At 38.8% G+C, this 20,248-nt stretch overlaps 1 protein-coding gene across 1 annotated transcript in view; it reads left to right on the forward strand.

Moving 5' to 3' along the window:
- The window catches only part of LOC133124026 (thrombospondin type-1 domain-containing protein 7B-like), a 288,207-nt gene that overhangs the window by 164,198 nt on the left and 103,761 nt on the right, over positions 1-20,248 (forward strand). The window contains exons 8-9 of the mRNA XM_061234839.1: positions 13,254-13,445; positions 19,127-19,361. Coding sequence (XP_061090823.1) covers positions 13,254-13,445; positions 19,127-19,361 — 427 coding nt within the window. The remainder of the gene's footprint in view (positions 1-13,253; positions 13,446-19,126; positions 19,362-20,248) is intronic.

The following is a 20,248-nucleotide window of genomic DNA, read 5'->3' on the forward strand; positions in this document are numbered from 1 at the left end:
TGCCGTAACAACTTCCCAAACTAATGAAGCAGATATTGTAAGGCAGTAATAATTAACATTTGGTGTCATGCGCTGGTCAGCTTGCTGACTTCCCCCTCCCGGAGCATACCTTGTTAGCCCCCACCTTTTGGCACCCAAGCCTGTGGGGGTGGGCTAGAGAAGGGTTCCTGGAGGAGCCTTCCTGGGCCCCCTGGGGAGCCCCCCTTCTCTCACATTCCTTACAGGTATAGAGCACAGGAATACTGGAGATGGCATAAAGATGTTTCATGATAATCCCAGGTTAGAATATAGTAATGTTTGGTGTTATTCTGATTGGTTCAGTGCGACTGGTGTAATGGTCTAGTTTTTATAACAGTCTACCTTTGATATCATAACCATCCAGGAGCCGAGGGGAAACTGGACAAAAGCTGTCTCTGTAGAAGCCGTTTGTTTTAGCTCCCTGACCAAGGTCTCACTGGTGGGAGTTTGGCTGTAAATTCCAGATGGGTGACCCATTCTTAGGGTCAAGAACTAAGGCCTGGATTTTGGAGATAAGGAGAAGAAACCAAGCAATCTGGGGTTTTGTCTCCTTTCCTTTAATTCACCCAAATCAGGTTTATCCAAAAGGTATATTACCATGAGAGGTACAAATACATATTTACAGCATAATGCAGTTATCATGAAAACTCCCAACTACATTCATAGATGTAATATCTTGCAACCTTTTCCCCCCGACCATCCGACATCTGATCCGCTCCATACATAACACACCTCTACCCACAGTCAGCCCTACGACCCTGGGTATCCAAAGACAAAGTGGGACTCAGGAAGGACTGCCTTGTGTGAGGAGCCTGAGAGCTGGGGCTTCTGGTATGTGTCAAAGGAACAGAGGACAATACTACCTTTGGGGAGTTTCAGGCCATTGGCTCCAAAGGAGATAAGGGGAAGATGGACTGTGGCTGTATGGGGGAGTTCTGGCGGTGTTTTGGTTGAGGGGTCAGTAAGTCATGGGAAAAGAATGCGTCCCTGACCCACCACCAGGACACCTCCTATGGGAAAGGCTCAGGACACTCCCACAGTGCCCCCATTTGGACACTTCTCCCCTGGGTTAATGGTGGACTTTTTATGATAACTACATCATAATAAAACATAAGGGTAATCTGTTTGGTATGGATGTGATCCGGTAAAATCAAGGAATCGGATGAGATACATTTCATACCAAATGGAGTTTAATAAACCATAGTTTCAGTAGCTCAAGGGAAAACCTGCATGTCCTCTCTTGGTAATCATCTCATTTTCCCTACTTAACAACCCCCAAGGGTGGGGGTCTAAATTCCAGATTTGACCACCCCTCCAGGTTGATTTATGGCACTGCTGCCTGGTTCAAACATATGATTTGGCATAAAAGCAAGGGAGACAGACCAATCTGGGAAGATCGCATTCGACTTCCCACACGGTATATTGTACATATATGTATGTAGCAGGAAGGTCGCAATCGACTTCCCACACTGCAGATTCTGCACACTGCACTACTTTCTGTATTTGTGTGTAGCCAAAGCAGGCTAGGTATGATTATTTACTCTATCTCTATTCTTAATTTGTGTATTTTGTAATTGACTGTGATATTCTAAAGCTAATAACCTACCTGTATGTGAATAAATTATTTTATTTGTAACTTGCGTGATCTCCATGACTCTAATTCATCTTGTACCTTTTTCAGCCTAAATTACAACTGAATACTCAGGGGGACAATATTGACCAAAGACCAACTGATCAGTAGCTTGGTACTTTAGTGGGGTTTCCAAGCTGGGAAAGGCAGCCAAATTCGGCCCAAAGGATTGGTGGTGCATGGCTCGTGTAATTCGATGCGAGGGGAACCCATGGGCGTTTCTTCGCCAGTTCCTGTCGAGTTAGCTCTAAGGAGCCCTCTAAATGCACACCGACCTGGGCTCGCAACTATCATGTCAATATAGTGCATGTATTGTGTTGGCTAGACCCTCAGCCTCTGAGTTTCTCCGCCGAACTGAGATTCAGCAATAATGCTAATCCCGGGAGCATATATTGAGTAATGGTAAGCAGGTAAGAGTCGAGTGTAATCACTCCCGAAGGTTTGCGTATGTTTCAAACCCAAATTTCTAAATTATATCTTAAATGGAGTCAGATAACGAAGGTAAATGTATTGGCCCTACTGTGGAGATTCTTGGTCAGCCTAGACCAGTGAAGAGCGGAAGGCAGAGTGGTACTACTGTCTTTGTAACGTGGTTTATTCATTAGCTGATCTAGACTCTCAGCATAGCGGCCATTATTATTTAACCCTACTAATATTCTTCCGGCAACACCAGAAGGACAAGCATGCAAATCCCTTCGGCCCTCACCTACTTACTTATACTTTCTCAACAAAATGTTTTATTGTTCATAACTTACAGTATGAATTTAATTACAAAGTGTAAACAAACATTTAAATAATTTAAATATTAAAGATATGGGAAATGCTATAATCTTTGTTGTTAGTCAGTGGAACATTTCCTAAGGATTGTAAAATACCTTTGTTTTATTAAACAGAGCTCACTGGGCCATGCAGTTTTCTATTGAAGTTTATAAAAGGTAAAACTGAAATAAATAATAAAATAAAAACCTTTGTTTTCACAGCTTTTCCATACTCTAGGTGTAGTGTTGGGTATATGTGACTTTGCGTCCTCATATAAGTTGGAAAGGTTAATCTCTGCAATCTACATGCACATTTTTATTAAGTTCTCAGAGGGTATCATGACTTATATTTCAAACTTACCCTTGTTTCAATTATGCAAATCATTTTAAAATACATCAATTTGGAGTAGCGGCGATACTTTACTTTCCCCACTGGGCTAATGTTGAAATATTTATGCATAAAAGCTCCTGAAATAACTTTTAAATCCAGAACTGTAATCAAGTTTGTTCTTGTGTAAGAATTGCAGCCCAGAACATAATGGTTTAAGTCCACACATTTATGTGAAGTGGTAAAATTATACCTGCTTATTTGTATAAGCTCCAGTACGCATTTATCTTTCATGACCTCCACATGAGTTACAATATGCAAGCAACAGAATGAGGTGACATTTGACAGTGTCACCTTCTGTGTTTAAAACACAGACAGCATGCCCCTGGAAAATAGTTGCATTACACTCGACTGCAGTTACTGCACATGCTCATTGTATCTTCCACTTAATCTATGAAATTCATAACACAGCTTTGGAACTGCATTTTCATCCATTATTTTAAACCTTTGCAGAGCTCTGAGAATTAATGTTTCACAACACTGTTCTGTGTTAGCCCTCCACTGAATGATACATCCTCAGTGCATATTAGAGTAGTGATTATTTACAGACACTATTGTATGGTTTTTGCTACAGTTTGCCAGGCTATCCTATAAGGAGTAGCTTCAGACCTGCATTTTCAGTATAGGACTTCTGGATGAAATAACTAAATCAACAAATAAGCCGATATTCAGCTATGGCGATGAACAGGTAACCCATTCTGTGGTGCTGACGACTAATATTGACCAAAAGGTGTAAACAGTGAAGACTTTTGTTAATATTATTCACTTTTATTTCTACACAACTTTAACATTACCTCAGGGAAATTAGGTTCACGAGCTAGACTCACCAGAGGAGTTTGAGTTTTAAACCCAACCTCTGTCAAAGGAGCAACAACTAATGTGCAGTGGGCAGAACACTGCACTCTTTTACTCTGTTCCAGGCAGATGCAGTTTGTCAAGATGTTTGTTTTGTGCACAAAGTTAGCCTACAAACACAGCAATATGCCTACATTCTGCCCTGTTCAGGATAATTGAGAAGGCTAATGTCTGAATGAATGTTTGTAATGGTACAGTTCTAGTTATTTATGGGAATAAATGAAAAAAACACAATATTTAAATGAGCATAACTCGCCTAATATCTGGAGTGAAAATATAATGTAGAAATCAGTGATTCTCCTCGTCACAGTAATGTATGAGGACACTGTCTGCGTAGCTCTGCCTAACTTAATATTTCTCAGGCTGATTTTGATGGAAAACAGTTTTCACTATTTGGCTATACATCACCAATGTAAGAGTCAATTTAACCAAATTGTTCCAAATCATTTATATCACCATCAATATTGTTTGACTTTGTTCTGGCTAACTGTGTTTAAAACTGAAATGTTACGTGTGGATATGGCTATAACCTATAGAGTCTCTGTATCTTCTGTCCCTCATTAACAAGTAATTCTGTTCAGTATAAATAATGTGTTTTATTTGAGGTTTGCACATTGACAAGATCAGTCTAAAAATGTGGAATGTTTGCAGCCATGTTGGTTTGGGACTCTGACACTAGTGTTTTGAACACTCAGCACTGCTGACGCTTCCTGTTCCAGAACACTCTGGCATTGACTGAGTTAAACAGTGAAACTATGGTTTCATCAAGGAATTCGCACTGTGTTGAGTTGTACCTTTCTGTAATATTTTGAAAGTTGGCACATAAATTGGATCAAGGACAAAATTTGGTAGCTCTTTGAAATGAGCTCTGTTGTATCTTCTCTGTTCTGTGGAACTTAAAGATGACTTCATGTCATGTCAGTAGTCATCTCATAGTGCACCTCCACATTGTGTTTGTTAACAACCATATGAGAGTCTGCTTTCCTACAGTTGGGATAATTTAAAATGAGTGCTGAGTTGTAGAAGTTGGCAGGGAGTCATTCATTCACAATTTTCTGGGGATTTCTCTAGTAACTTTCTCTAGTGTTACTGTTGCTATAATTGCACATTATTTTAATGATTCATTTCATTAATTCATGTTTAACAGTCATTTCTGCTGCATTTTCATGTATTTTTTACTGTCATAACAAACAGCTTAATAAAAGATTGTTAGGCTTATATGCTTTGCACCAACCCTGGCTATACATGTGCAAGAGATGAGACCCAGTGTTTGACAGTGATTGTAGTTTCTTTTGAAGTCCTGCATCCCACATTTTGCAAGCCACATTTTGAGGAGTCTGTTTGAGTTACTTAATCTGTTCACTGGTTACATTGGCAAGAATGGCGTTCTAATGGTTTAAAACATTTCCAGCATCAAGGTAGTAAAGTTACCTGTATCCTGAATGTGAAGCCATTATGTCGATTACTTGAGGGATTGATACTGTGGATATTGACACTGCCATATGAATTATTAGTGGCTGGCCAAGTTTGATGCAGCAGCCTATTCCCGAAGGTAACTCTCGCCTCATTTACTGTACATCGATTATGCTTCATTATGTATTTCCAGCATCAAATTATATACATTCATTCTCAGCTAGTGGGTGTTAATCAACTTCAGATACTGTTTTAAGCTGAATGTTGACACTAGATATTGTGTATGTAGTTGGAATACATCCATTCTAGAACATCTATGCTTGAAGCAACTATGATTTATGCAACAATAATAACCCCATAATGTAGCCTACTTCGAAATTGTTGTCCTGATTTAAAATTGTTTGTTGTTCTCACCTCTGTTGAGAAAATCAAAATAATTTTTCAGTCATGAAATAATTTGTTGCAATAACTTATCTTACAGAGCCACCGAAGTGCAGTCCATCACTTTTATATTTGTCCTGTTGTTGTAGTGCCAAATGTCCAGCTTTTATGTAATAATATAAACATATAATTTGCACATTTTAGATAATCATTCAGTCCTGTTGAATGTTTTATAGGTGTCTGCATTTACAGTATAGCCAATACATGCAGTTGTCTGAGTTTATCTGTAATTATATGAGTGATCACCCCCTATCCATAGCATGTTTTCTTATGTAATTACTTTAGAACTGTTAAATCATGTTATGGTTCAAAAATGTATGTATCTATGATTGTAATACAGTTCTAGGTTGCCATCAGTTAACTTATATTTAGTGCTTGCATGAAATTGCACTCACTGATCTGAGAAAGTTGTTATCTAGGTCTGGCAGTGTTGCTCATGTAACTTGCACTTTCATTGCAAGTCAATTTGCTTAAGAGCATCTGCTTAATTAATGTAATTTGATCAATACTGGCATAAAAGGATTTTAGTGCCACACTCCAGAACAACATTAAAGACATGTGTTGCTCCTAGTTTTACACTCGACTTGGCATTTACATCCAAAACCATATCAGGGGCAGAGCAGAGATCTCTCCCTTTCATTGCTCAGTTTTTATTCATTCTGATGGGTAAATGGAAAACTTACCCTCTCCAGTGAATTGCTCGATATTTACTTGTTCTGACATTTGAATGTTACATTTCCCCGCTGTAATTAAGTACTTACCGAAGCCCTGAAGTGCAAGGTGAAAAAAAAGATTTGATGAGAATTTCTTTTTTTTAATGTTTTATTAGTATTATTTCTTTTGGTGGAAAAAAACAATGGTAGATAATAAAGATACAAAATATTACAGATAATAAGAACAATAATAATAATAATAATAATAATAATAATAACAAACATAAAAGCAATAACAGTAAAATGACAGTAATAATAATTACTCATGTGTATATGCATTCCCATATACACAGATATATGTATATAGATAGACACAGTACAATGTCAGATATTCATTGCATAAATTAACCTGACGTGAAAGACACGCATGTCAGGTTAGGTGTACTTCTGCCGTTGCCCTTTACCAAGGCTTGAACTGGAGCTGGTCCCCAAGCACTACACTATGTCTGCTCTCTGGTCCAAAGTAACTAGAATGAGTCAAATGCAGAGGGCAAATTATCCCTTTGCACTCATCCGCACAGTAAAGAAATGTTGTAGTTGATGACATGTAATTCATTTAATCAGCCCTAATACTAACATCAGTCTGCTCTCCATGAAGGTAACTGCACAGATCTCTGACAAATGCTGTGCAATGCATAACAGATACAGGTCAGGAGCTTCAGTTAATGTTCACATCAACCATCAGGATGGGGACAAATGTGATCTAAGTGACTTTGACTGTGGAATGCTTGTTGAGTATCAGGCCAGACAGGGTGGTTTGAGTATCTCAGAAACTGCTGATCTCCTGGAATTTTCACAAACATCCAGTGAGCAGCATTTCTGCGGGCAGAAATGCCTTGTTAATGAGAGAGGTCTGAGGAGAATGGTCAGACTAGTCAAAGCTGACAGGAAGGTGACAGTAACACAAACATTTTGGCCACCACCAAAGAAGATATGTTTGGAGAAAAACACTACCTCCAGCTGTTAAGCATGGAGGTGGATCCATTATGCTTTGGGGTTGTTTGGCAGCTGGGGGCACAGGAAATATTGTACGAGTGGAAGGAAGAATGGATTCCACCAAATATCAGGAAATTTTAGAGGGTAATGTTTGAAGGTCGGTCTTGTGATTCTCATTCCATTCATGGGGCGGCCTGTAGTGTAGTGGTTAAGGTACATGACTGGCACCCGCAAGGTCGGCGGTTCGATTCCCGGTGTAGCCACAATAAGATCCACACAGCCGTTTGGCCCTTGAGCAAGGCCCTTAACCCTGCATTGCTCCAGGGGGGATTGTCTCCTGCTTAGTCTAATCAACTGTACGTCGCTCTGGATAATGCCAAATTGCATTGTTCAATGCCAAAATGCATTGTTTCTCCATGTTAAGACTATTGACAATTCATTGTCAACATTTTTTTGTGAGGTCTAATTCAAAGTTATTTTTGCGGAAAGAAATTCTCAATGGTTTTTTAAAGGGTATCCATGACACTGAAATGGTGCAACGTAGCAAGACCAAAATAAGTAGTTGGCAAGCTCGATGCCATTGTAGTAGACCTGCAAAATGGCATTGAATTATTGATATTGAATGGAAGTGCCAACCAACCGTGCTCACTATAATGTAAGGTTTGTGATTGTATTTAATCATGGTCAGTTTAATCCTAAACAGTATCCTTTGTAATTACTTGCAGATGCTAGCTGTAAATTCTTCTGTATCATTGGAATGGAACATGTTTGCATTGCTTTCTATAAAGATTTTCTCGCCTCTGTCGTTCTTGTCAATTTGTTGAATCCAGTCCAGAATTAGTTTTGTGAAGCCAAGTGTGTTGATTTGCTTTGGGGTCAGAGCTTTACAGCCTCAAGGAATTTGTGAGCTGGTTGAAAGAAACACTCTTTTTTGCATTGCATCAAGTTGCAATATGTTGTCAGTTTCTCTACTTTTCTGAATGTAATAATGCATTGGTTATTTGTTGTTTTGACTGTACTGAGCCAGTGATTGATGTCATATTTAGTTGTTTGATTCAATTTGATCTGCATTCTCATAGCAGTAGATAATTTCTCCAAGACTTTTGCCATGTTCCATAATTAACGTGAGCTGTGCTTCTAAACCCTTGTTGCATAACAACTCCCTGAACTATGCCAGCACAGTAGTATTGAGACATCCATCTCCAGGTCCACAAATCTGGAATAGAAATGGCTGTACTAGGAATGGTATGAAATGGTTTGAACCATGATCCATTATTGTATTCATTCCGAGTACTATGTAGCTGGCCTTTCTGCTTGGACCATTATTAACTAGCCTTTCAGCAATGAGGTTGCCAACCTTGGGAAATTATTTCCAAACAGCTTGTTGTTTTGCAGTGGAGATTTCCTTACCATTTATTACATGCTTATTGAGAAATGTACATGCTCACAATTCACTAGTGGTCGACCGATGCATCGGCTGGCCGATTCATTTGGCCTATATCTGCCACTGACCATGGCCGATTGTGGCCGATGATCAAAAAGGTTAGCTCCCCCTCAATTCAGTAATCTTCAGACGGAACGGTTGGAAATTTGCTGCCAACGCATGTGCCGGAGACTGTAAGACTGTAGCCTATTCCGAACTTCCAAATAATCTATTTAACTGGCCATTCTTAGTATCATAGCTAAGCTATACAATGCTTATGTTATATGATTGTTCTTTTAGTAAGAATGTGATTCCTGGTTGGAAATTAACGTTACCCAATGCAAGCTAATATAACGTAACTTTTGCGAGCTTGCTAAGCAGTTAAATATAAGCTTTTGCTCAGTATAATTGTTGTTGATTACTCAAACTATGTATTTTTAACTTTGATACTTTGCATCTTCTCTTGCTCTACAAAGTAACGATTATTGTTACTGAAAGAGATTCTCTCTGAGGGAAAGTTGGCTGGATTCTTAGACTCAACAATACATTTCTCACAGAAAACTTAGTTTCTCCACTTTCTTGCTTCACAGCAGTGATGGAAAAACTTACAGCAACTAACTGCTAGTGTGTTAGAATAACAAATGGAACACTTAATTGTTGTGGTACCATTTCTGGCTATCACTGATGGAATGCTACGAACATGCTGTTATGCCAGGGGGGAACAGAAGAGCCAAAAGCAGGCAGGGGTGCAGAAAAAATGGTAGGTTTAATGCAAAAGCAGGGGCAGACAGAGCGGAGTCAAAAAACAAGCCAAGGTCAAAAACCAGGGGGTCAGTCCAACAAAGCAGAGGTACAAATATCCAAAACAAGCAAAGAAGAGTCCAGGGAACCAGACAGGGGTCAAAACTGGAAATCCAGAAAAACAAGGGCAAGGACACAACAAGGAGGCTAGAACCGGGGGAAGGAATAAAGGGCTCAGGACTCAAGAAACAGAACAAGACGGACTAGCAGCGTGCAACTGAAAAGGACAGGTATAAATACACAGGGGAATGAACTAGGCGGGGCATGGGAGTGAGGGCGGTCTAACAAATAAACATCAGGTGAGACACATGAAAGGGTAATAGGACAATAACGAGGAGGAAACGAAATCGCGGACTGGATTCACAAAGACACATGTAATACAAACGGCTCCGGACTAGAGAGTAGACAGCTGCAGAGAAGGGGAAGACGAGTGCAAAGACTAATGAATATAAACAGAACACCAGACATAAATATGAAAAATAATAAATTACAAGAATAATGAGAATAAACAATGATAAACTAACACAGGACAGAACACAGGAACATAACACATGCAAGTTTAAAAGTATATTAAAATTCCAGATATGGATTTTTGTCCACAATAAGGTTGAACTGATGTTTTAATCACAATATTCACGTTGATTTCTGGGAATATATTTTTTGGTTGTTCTGCCTGAAGTGGCCAATGTGAATTTGCAAATAACTGAAGAAGAGTGACCGGCCATAAACTCTGCTATCCATAGGTGAATTAACTGAAGCCAAAGAAGCACACTTCTACTAGGCAAAAGAGGCTAAACATTCGCCAATGATTCCTCAGTCACCGTCGAACACCACGTTTTTATATTGTAATTTTAATGTTCATAGAATAATTCTTTCTTTTTTTACTCCTTTAAAAGATCAACACACAACATTTAGACAACTATTTAGCATTAAACCATTCGTTTCAGTTGTGTGCCGAAGTCATTAAATACAACTCAAAAATAAATGTTCTTTTTAACGCATCAAAGTTAAAATGAAGTATAAAGGTCATATAATAATTAACCTAATTATGCCAACCAAAGCAACAGTAGCCTATCTTTTAATAAGTTTTTGTACAACAAAGGAGTTCTACGAGTATGTAGATATTGGCTTGATGGAAAACAATATTGTTATTGCCACGTGGGTTTAAACACCAGTCCCATTCTGAAAGTGACAGCCCCATTACGTTATATTAATCAAGAGCAAAATATAGCCTATAGCCTAAAGAGTAAGAAAGAAATAGCCTACAGCGTGAAATGAAATTGTTCAACAATGATGGCAAATCTCCCACTGGAGTATTTTCTTCTTATCATCTTCTCTTCTACAGAATGTAATTATATTGAAGAAGACACTGGAACAGTACAAACATTCATGAAACAAATTGTTTCATACTGGTGCAAAACTGCTTTAATTCAGGCTATTTGTTGAGCGAATCAATTGTGTGATGGTTAATCAGGCAAAGTAAACAGAAACTTATGTTGAAAGGTAATGTTACGGAATACCCTTGTTCTATCGCACGGTATGCCACTGCGATCTAATGCAACCGATTACTGGATAAAGTACAGACTGTGATTTTTTTTTTGTGTATTTTTCTATCTCAGTTCATGAAAATGTCATCTAAGACAAGCTGTTATGGATTAGATTTATTTATAAATATGACATATATATATTTCGGCATTAGAAATTGGCCATTAAAAAACCCATTTTACCATTTTAGCTAATGACATTACATTTCCAACGGTGTATTCTTTGTTTGTTTTGTCACAGCAAAAAGGTTGATTTGAGAATACTCTCGAGTATTCTCAAATTTATATTTCTGAGGAAGACAATGAAAACACCTTTGCCAACACAATAGAGGGAATTTTCATCGTTGTGATCCCATTTAATATCAGTGAGCATCGAAATACATTCTCAGAATATTGTATGGAGCAAGCCTGCTTTTCAATAATAAATAGCATGTGAAATTGTGGAATGTGTTTCACTTGTTGATGGGGGTTGGGTATTTGACAAAAACATCAATCAATGTTCTTCAATGAATATATTAGTATACAAGATGTTATTAGTGTGATTATTGTACTTATTTTCTTACAATATTCTCGACCTGTTGCTATCTGAGGGGAGCACAAGGAGAGGGTGACAGGCAAGTTCTGTGTTTAATACATGCTCCCTCCTCAACAAATTCCCTATGGCGAGTATGTTGGTACAGTAATTACTTCCAGACATTTCAGGTCTATAATGATAATGCAAGCTCCTCATGATGATAAAGGGCACTGCAGCCAGAACCTGCAAGTATTTTAGACCACTATGGATTAGAGCGCTTACATTTGCCACCTGGTGGTGGATGTGTGAATAACAAGTAGTTTCTATGGAAAAGCCCAAAAATATATGTAAATTTGCTGCTGCCCGGCAGATCACCCGAGACCACTATAGCTAAATCTGTCCATTACCCTACCACAAAGGTGCGTTTTTCAGGCATGAGCAGTAGAAAGTGCAATGTGTTAGCAAAAACATCTTAATGTCATTTTTCTTCCATATTTCAATGTCCCTGAAGAGTTAACTGAAGTGGAGGGTAGCTTCATGTTAAAACATTGTTACAAGACCATTGTAACTCCCTTCCTATCTCACTGACATGTTGACTCACCCTCTGCCTGTGTTCATAGTCCTTAAATTCAGGTTTCAAAGTGTACATTTGTCGGGCGTCAAATGTATCAAAACATTGTACAGCTGTACAGCAATTCAAGCTCATTGGTTGAAAAATGGTTCCAACTGCCACAGCCAATGGCATCCTGGGGTTTTATTCTGATTGTTCATGTCGCTGGCCAAATTGCACTCCTGACAAGCAATCACTGAAACTCTGTGTACTATTGCTTATTATCCAAGCGAAGACTACATATCTAGTTATAAAACAATACCAGTTTCTCATTAGCTATAGTTAGCTTGAAGAATTTTCAAATATCCACTTACGATAAAATATAGGCAATAAGAACATAGTAGTGATTGCACAAGCGTTGTGCTTCAGGTGGTTATTTGTACATTCGGGAAGCTAACTAGTAATCGCTAATTTTCTTGTTGGTATTGGTATTGGTATTGTTTTATAACTAGATGAGCAATATTATACAGAGTTTCAGTGATCGCTTGTCTGGAGTGCAATTGGGTCAGCTACACGTTCCTTCTGTCTCTTTACGAGCTCAATCATCCGTAAAACTTTATTTCTCTCAAACTGTAAGTTACAGGTGCATCGTTTGTTGTAGATTATCATATCTTGGTTATATAGCCAGCTAGTTACGCAGCCAAATAACTTGCTTGCTCGCAATATAGTTGGTTAGCTAATGTGAAAACTATAAATAGTGTTGTGTAGCACAGCAAAGTCAAGATCTCATAAAGTCACCTGTTTGGCAAACATTTTCTTACTAGGACACTACGAAAAGACGGCAGGCTCTGTTGCATTTGTCACGGTCAGCTTTACAAAACAGTGCACGAGAACACTGAACTGTATAATAACGATTTATATTACGCGTTATAGTCATAGACTGTGGGAGACATAAACAGCGTTGTGGTTTGAGGTTGTCTGTTGTTGCAATTCCGAAATTACCTATTGTACCTTTAAGTTACTCTTGAGAATTTGGGAAATGCACTGGACATTTTTAAGAGCTGCCTTGAAATTGTATGTGAAGTATGTTGTGCATTTTCAAGACATGTAGCTATCAGGAAACGTTTCTGAACGTTACATTAGATTTCATATACAGGAGTGTTGTATAAAGTCAATTATGTTCAAATTATTTTGTTAAATTAGCTACCTGTTGTTTTCTTGTTATGCCTGTGTAACATGTGGAACTTTGCTCTGTGCCTCATCTTCCAGGTGAAGTGGTGCCCATTGAGAGATGCTCGGAGAATCCTGATCCGTCCCCTCTTCCCTGTGAGGTGCCCTGTCCAGGGGACTGTGTGATTGGCCCCTGGTCCGAGTGGTCACCGTGCACACACTCATGTTCCACCAAACACTCAGAAGGCCGACAGAGTCGAGCACGCGCCATGCTGGCTCTTCCTGGAGAAGGTAACCACCTGTCCCAGGTCCCCAGGACAACCTCTTTGCTGTTATGTAAAACCAACAGAATGGGAAAAAAATGTGATATAAGTGACTTTGACCTTGGAATGATTGTTGCCAGACAGGGTGGTTTGAGTATCTCGGAAACTGCTGATCTTCTGGGATTTTCACACACAACAGTTTCGAGAGTTGGTAGAGAATGGTGCGAAAAACAAAAAACATCCAAATCTGAAGTCTAAAAAGTTCTGTGGGCAGAAATGGCTTGTTAATGAGAGTGATCAGAGGAGAATGGCCAGACTGGTCAAAGCTGACAGGAAGGTGACACCAACGCAAATAACTACACATTACAACAGTGGTATGCAGAAGAACATCTTTGAACACACAACACATCAAACCTCTAAGTGGATAGGCTACAGTAGTAGAAGACTGACAAAGTCTAAAAAATAAGTTGAGGTGCTCACTGAGTGTATAAACCAGGCCAATTTACCACCTGATTTGCACACTTTGAACTGCACTCCTCACCTCTTAAAAATATATAATCAGTAGCCTTGACTGCATCATTGCCTGCATCCATTGATTCTGGAAAATAGAGTCAAAGAGCTCTATTAGAAGGAATAGTAATGCAATTATCATGTTGCTGTGCATTTTAATTACTGGAAAAACAACATATCCACATTAAGGTGCTGTGAGATAGAAGAGACATTGAGACTTGCTATTAAGAATGGTATAGTAGGATAGTTAGGGCGTAAACATTAACAGACACCAAAATGTGGTACATTTTGAAGAGTATCCTTTGTCATTACTTGCTCATGTTTGGTGTTAATTTGTCCATGTTAAGAGAAAATTGACACATCTTTCTGTATCAAAGGAGTTTGTTGGAATACACATTGATTTACTTTCTATTCAATATTTGTAAATCATGTCCCAGAACTCCCAGTTTGCCATTGCATCACCTTTTTCTTGTCCAAATAATCTTTAATTGATGAGTTATTGTCACTACTCTAGCACTCAGAGGGTGGCAGAGACAAACCTGTGCCATGCTGACAGATTACAAACTGGAACTACACCTTTCCAAGACTACAAGTCTGCCAAAAAATTGGTTTTGTAGTGAAGCAAATTTTGGTGCTGGTCCACCATTGTTCTTTTAAAATAATTTTTATCCGATTTTTTTCCCTTTTTTCACCCAATTTGGTAGCCAATTGGACCCCGTCTGATTCAATTAGAGCTAGTATTAGATACACTGCCCACACCCCGTCCCTCGGCAGCCGACGGGAGAGCGACACGCCTTCTTCAAGCCGTCTCGCCTCCCAAGTTGTCCACCATTGTTCTTAATGATTCAGAAAACTGTTTATTTTGTAAGCCTACTTTTGGCCTATGTCCCTAACTATTCTTCTTAATTCTCAACTTCATAATGGCTTCCTGGCGGCATGGATGGTGCAGTGGGTAGCACTGCCGCCTCACAGCAAAGGAGGTCCTGGGTTCAAATCCCCTCGGCCGGGGCCTCTCTGTGCGGAGTTTGCATGTTCTCCCCATATCTGCGTGGGTTTCCTCCGGGTACTCCGGTTTCCTCCCACAGTCCAAAGACATGCAGGTTAGGCTGATTGGAGAGTCTCAATTGCCCGTGGGTATGAGTGTGTGAGTGAATGGTGTGTGTGCCCTGTGATAGACTGGCGACCTGTCCAGGGTGTATTCCTGCCTTTCACCCAATGTATGCTGGGATAGGCTCCAGCCCCCCTGCGACCCTGTTCGGGATAAGCGGGTTAGGATAATGAATGAATGAATGAATGAATGAATGAATGAATGAATAATGGCTTCCTTGACTTCCTTTGGCACAAATGTTGAGAAATACCAATACCAGACTCCAGAGGCAATCAAAAGCCTAGAATCATGAAAGCTCTCTTATACCTGCACCAAGGAAGCAATTGAACACACCTGACTAATCAGAAACACCTGTGAAGCCATTTGTCACAAATATTATGGGGCCCTTAAATGCATAAAAATGACTGTAATTTGTACATGGTATGGATGTAAATACAGTCACATTAAAGGTGACACTTTTCATTGTTTTATTTCAATTCCAATTTGCTAGAGAACAGAAGCAAAACAACATAAATTGTACCATTGCCCAAATACTTACGGACTGCACTGTATGATTACAAACTTTCATTTGGGAAGAGAGAGTGTGAGAGAGATGGGGAGATAACTATTCTTCTCTATTCTAAAGCAATTAACTTTAAAGCTAGCATCTGCTACAGCATGACAGCTTTGTAACAGTTTAGCATCACTTCCACTTAGAGCATTATACAACTTTCACAGCTGTCCCCTAGTACTCTAGAATCAAAACCAGCTGTTGAATGTCCTTGAGAATAGTTGAAATGGAGTTTCAAGATATTTAATAAATGTACTTTTGGATGTACAAACTATGATTATTTTGTTTATAGTGGAAGGATATATCCATGCAGAGGATTGTTAAGTGGAATCTGAAGGCCTTAAGTTATTATGTATATGATTCACTGTGACTGTTACATAAATCATACAGTGCTTGTTTTGCATGCTTGAGCAGCAGTATAATTAAGACAAAAAGCAGCATACCTAGGAACACTAGCCTCCCACTCAAAACTCAAAATGCCCACTTCATTTTCACATTTACAGGAATATGGAAATTGTTTCTCAGTTAAATGTTCTTCAAAGACCAGCCAAGCATTTTAACCTAGTAACTCCTTATTAATGAACATTCAGTCTATGCTGCACTTTCTCATATTCATTTTCATCAATGCGTGTTTGTGGAATTGTGAATAAGTACTTGTTAGTCTTTTAAGTGTTTGTGGAGCAGTGGTTTAATATGTGTTGGACTTTGTGGTTTTTGTGAAGTAGTGGACATATATGTATTAGTAAGTATTCAATTAATACATGCTGGTCTTTGAGTGTTTGTGGATTAGTGAATAAATACAGTACTTATTGGAGCCCTGAGTGTTTGTGGATAATGACTAAATGCTTGGAGCACTGAGTGGTTTGTGGCTTTGTTTTGTAAGTTTAGTCGGAGAAGGGTATCTAACGTACTGTACTGTTGCTGTGCTGTAAGGTAATCACAGCATCACAAAAAATGGCCAAATTTTGCAAATAAATAATATTTCACAAAGTACCCCTCTAGCTCTTCCCTGTTACAGCTTAAAATTTGAATTTTAGATGGAACTGCAGCAGTGATTTCAGGACTGAGGGGGAATCCACAGAAAGACTGTGATGTTTTTGTGCCCATTAAACTATTGCAAGTACCAGAGAAAGAATACTTATGATTCACAAAGCACCCACTGTGGGTTCAAAGCATATGCGACTGCACATCTAGGGAAATAGCCACACAGCGCGCTGTCTGGGTCATGCACATTTAACTTATGTTACCTACATAAATGTCAATGCAAGAATGACAAATCTTTATGCAACTGGAGCGCGAAGATTAATTTAATTCACGAAGATGATTGCAAATTACCATTGCAATAGGCGTGGGTCTAAGACACTGGAAAGCTGGCAGTAAATTGGTAATGTCTACTTATGCCATGCAACTTGTAAACTTTTCAGTGACCATAGCAGCTGTCATAGTTGCAAAAGGAAGACACCACTAATATGTTCGGTGTGCAAGAGTGCAGAACAGAAATAAATTATTCTGCATTACAGGCTGAGCCAACCGATACAAGAATTGCTGGATGAAAAAAACGATATTGAATCTACCCTCTGTAATTTACTGCTATAATTTAAAGAAAGAAAAATATTTGCACAAAGACCAATATTCAACTACAATAAACATGTTTATTTCATACATATTAAAGAAAAAAATGAATGAATAAACATTAAATTAACAGGTTTTCAACGACTTTGAGTTTTGGCTTTCGGTGGGCCATTCCGGAATACTGTCTTCTTATTTTTACATGATTGATACTTTATAGTTTTGCAAATGGAATGGGTGACAAATCATGGAAGACCATTTCTGTCCCGTAAGTAGATCTCTTGCAGACTCAACCAGATTCTCCTCATGTATTTGCCTATTTCTGGCTCTATATCTATCCCTTCACAGCAACAAGCTAGCCAGTCCCTTCTGCTGAAAGACACACCATAACATAATGTTTCATGGCATTAACTGGGTAATGAACAGTATATATTCTGCACAAAACATGCCAATTTGCTTTCAGACCAAAAAGCTTTAGTCCCCTTGGACCAAAAAAATCTTATTTCAGAAGGTCTCAGGGGGCTTCTGGCAAGCTTCAGAAATTACTTAATATTGGCCCTTCTCAGCAGTGGTCTCCATCTAGTCACTCTCTCAAAATCTGTGAAGTGCTGGAGAGATCTCTGGGCAGCTTCTCCACTTGCAGCCAAAGAGCTCTACAATTCTCAGAGCCCATCCAGTTTTTCAAGTTTATTCGGGCAGTGAAAACCATGCATTGTAGTAGAATCATTAATTTATTGTGACTAGAACATAATGTCCATTTAGTCTCCCCTATTGGACTCAAACCCAGTAGGGGTATTTGGTAATCAATCTATTATAAGTTTAACCCCAGGGCTGGGCCTGTATGGGTTGTTTTGCATTCATTCCATTTTTGCATTATTTTCAATCACTATCGTAACAGGATATGCCGTTTGAAAGCAATATAACTCACGGTTCTATCTGTATATTTTACAATAGTTGTTTTGTAACAAGTGGGTGGCAAAACAAGCATGGGGGGACCTCCCCTTGTCTGTATTTTGTAAATCCATATACCACATGAAATAAGGTAATGTCAGTGTCCTTTTCACAGCAAGGGTCCAGCAAACCAAATGCATAATAATGCAATACAGGAGCCACAGTGGTGCAAAAGGCTAAGATGCTATGATCTTTGCTATTGCAGTTCAGTTGCACACCGAGGACCAACAACATTTGTTCATGCCAAATCATGTGACCTTATTTTAGTGTTTCCTTGAAATTTAAAGGGTTACTTACATAGTAGATGTCATTAAAATGACATTAAAATTAAATTAAAATACTAGTCATACTTCAGTCATATACCTATTTGTTGAGCTACTGTGTCATTGAATGTGAATTGTGATTGAAACATGACTCTAAAAACAAATTTGTTATGTGCATTTTTGTGTGAGCATGTGTGCATGTGCGTCCTGAGTTAGAATTATTTTAAAATACATTTGCCCTTTAGACATTTGTAAAATTCCTGCAGATTACTTACAGTGTGTAAGGAATCAGGCACCATTTCCACATTTTTTAGTATCTGGATAAGATTTAACCATATTGCATTTAAATTTGGTTTTCTTGGAGAGTCTTGGAGAGAGGGATGCATTTACCCTTACTGTATATGACATCTGTCTTAATTGAGTCTCCTAAAGTGGTTTAAGTAGATTTGAGTCTGTACCTACAATGTATCATGGGTGCATTTACACCAACATTTTCAAGTGGATGATCCCTATTCGGATATTATCCGGATACTCGAGACACATGAAACAACCGGGTGTATATGGGGCCGACTTTCACCAATATTCAGAGCGAAATGACTTCATGTGATTATACATTTTGTTGAGTCGCATATTGTCGAAAATTTGATTGAGGGGTTAAGATATTTCAAATGGGTATTTTGGATGAATTATGTTAGGAAACTATGCTAGGAAACCATTTGCTGTGCGTTTTTTAAGCAGCTGTCTGCTTTTCTATTCAGGGAAAAAGCCTTGTCCTGCTCCCCCAGCCCTGGAGGAGTGGAGGCACTGTAATGAACATCCCTGCCTTACGTTCTACTGGGAGGCATCACCTTGGAGTCCCTGCATGGAGGACTCATCCACGGCCACTTTAAATGCCACCAGCAGCTGGAACGGGAGCCCCACGTGTACTGTTGGAGTACAGACACGCAGAGTGTCCTGCATAAAGATGAACGTGGGACAGGTGATTCCAAAAAGGTAACTGGGTTTCCAACACTTTCTGTATATTACATTTTTGAAGTGACATTTGATTGACCTTTGTGGTCAGTTAAGTGCTCCCATTCTGCCTGCACGTCCTGCTACTACTGTTACTAAAACCTTGAATGCAACTATTACAACTTCTACTGCAACAACTGCTACTACTACTACTATGAATATTTATAATAATAACAACAACAACAATAATAATAATAATAATAACAATAATAATAATAATAATAATTATAATAATTATAATAATAATAATAATACATGCAGCATTTCAAGCAATGTACAGGTGTACAAAGTGCTGTACCGGTGAATAAGGCAATATAAATGTAGGTTGAAAGTATTTGAAAGTATCAAGCACAAATAACATCACGAAAATGTCCAATAAAACAAGACCAAAATAAATGACACACATGAAGAACCCTCTTTTGAGCTTAACTGCTAAGTCTGCAGAAAGAGAAGTAGCTTGATTCACATTTTGGAGGAGAGCTTGCCTGTGTGTGATTTAAATACATTTCACAAACAAATGGGTGGTTAATAGTGCTCTGCTACTTGTGCTTGACCACTGCATTAGTAGTGCCACCCACAGCATAACATTGTGTTCAAAGGACCTGACCTAGTCAGAAAAATACGTAATTTGCATACATCTCCATAATGTCACTAATGCACCGCTCCCATGCAGGGCTAGATTAAAGCCTGCGGATGGTAAATGCTGAGTGGGGAAACAACACAAACAACATTCAGACAGCAACAGTGCTAAATGAGGTAGATGATTGGTGGTGGATGAATTGAACCATACTTAAATGACCACAAAGCCTACAACAACAAATCACAGAAAATCTGAAAATTATATTATAATTTTCCGATGGAATTCAAAT

Source organism: Conger conger, chromosome 3, assembly GCF_963514075.1.
Source record: "Conger conger chromosome 3, fConCon1.1, whole genome shotgun sequence".
Taxonomy (NCBI): domain Eukaryota; kingdom Metazoa; phylum Chordata; class Actinopteri; order Anguilliformes; family Congridae; genus Conger; species Conger conger.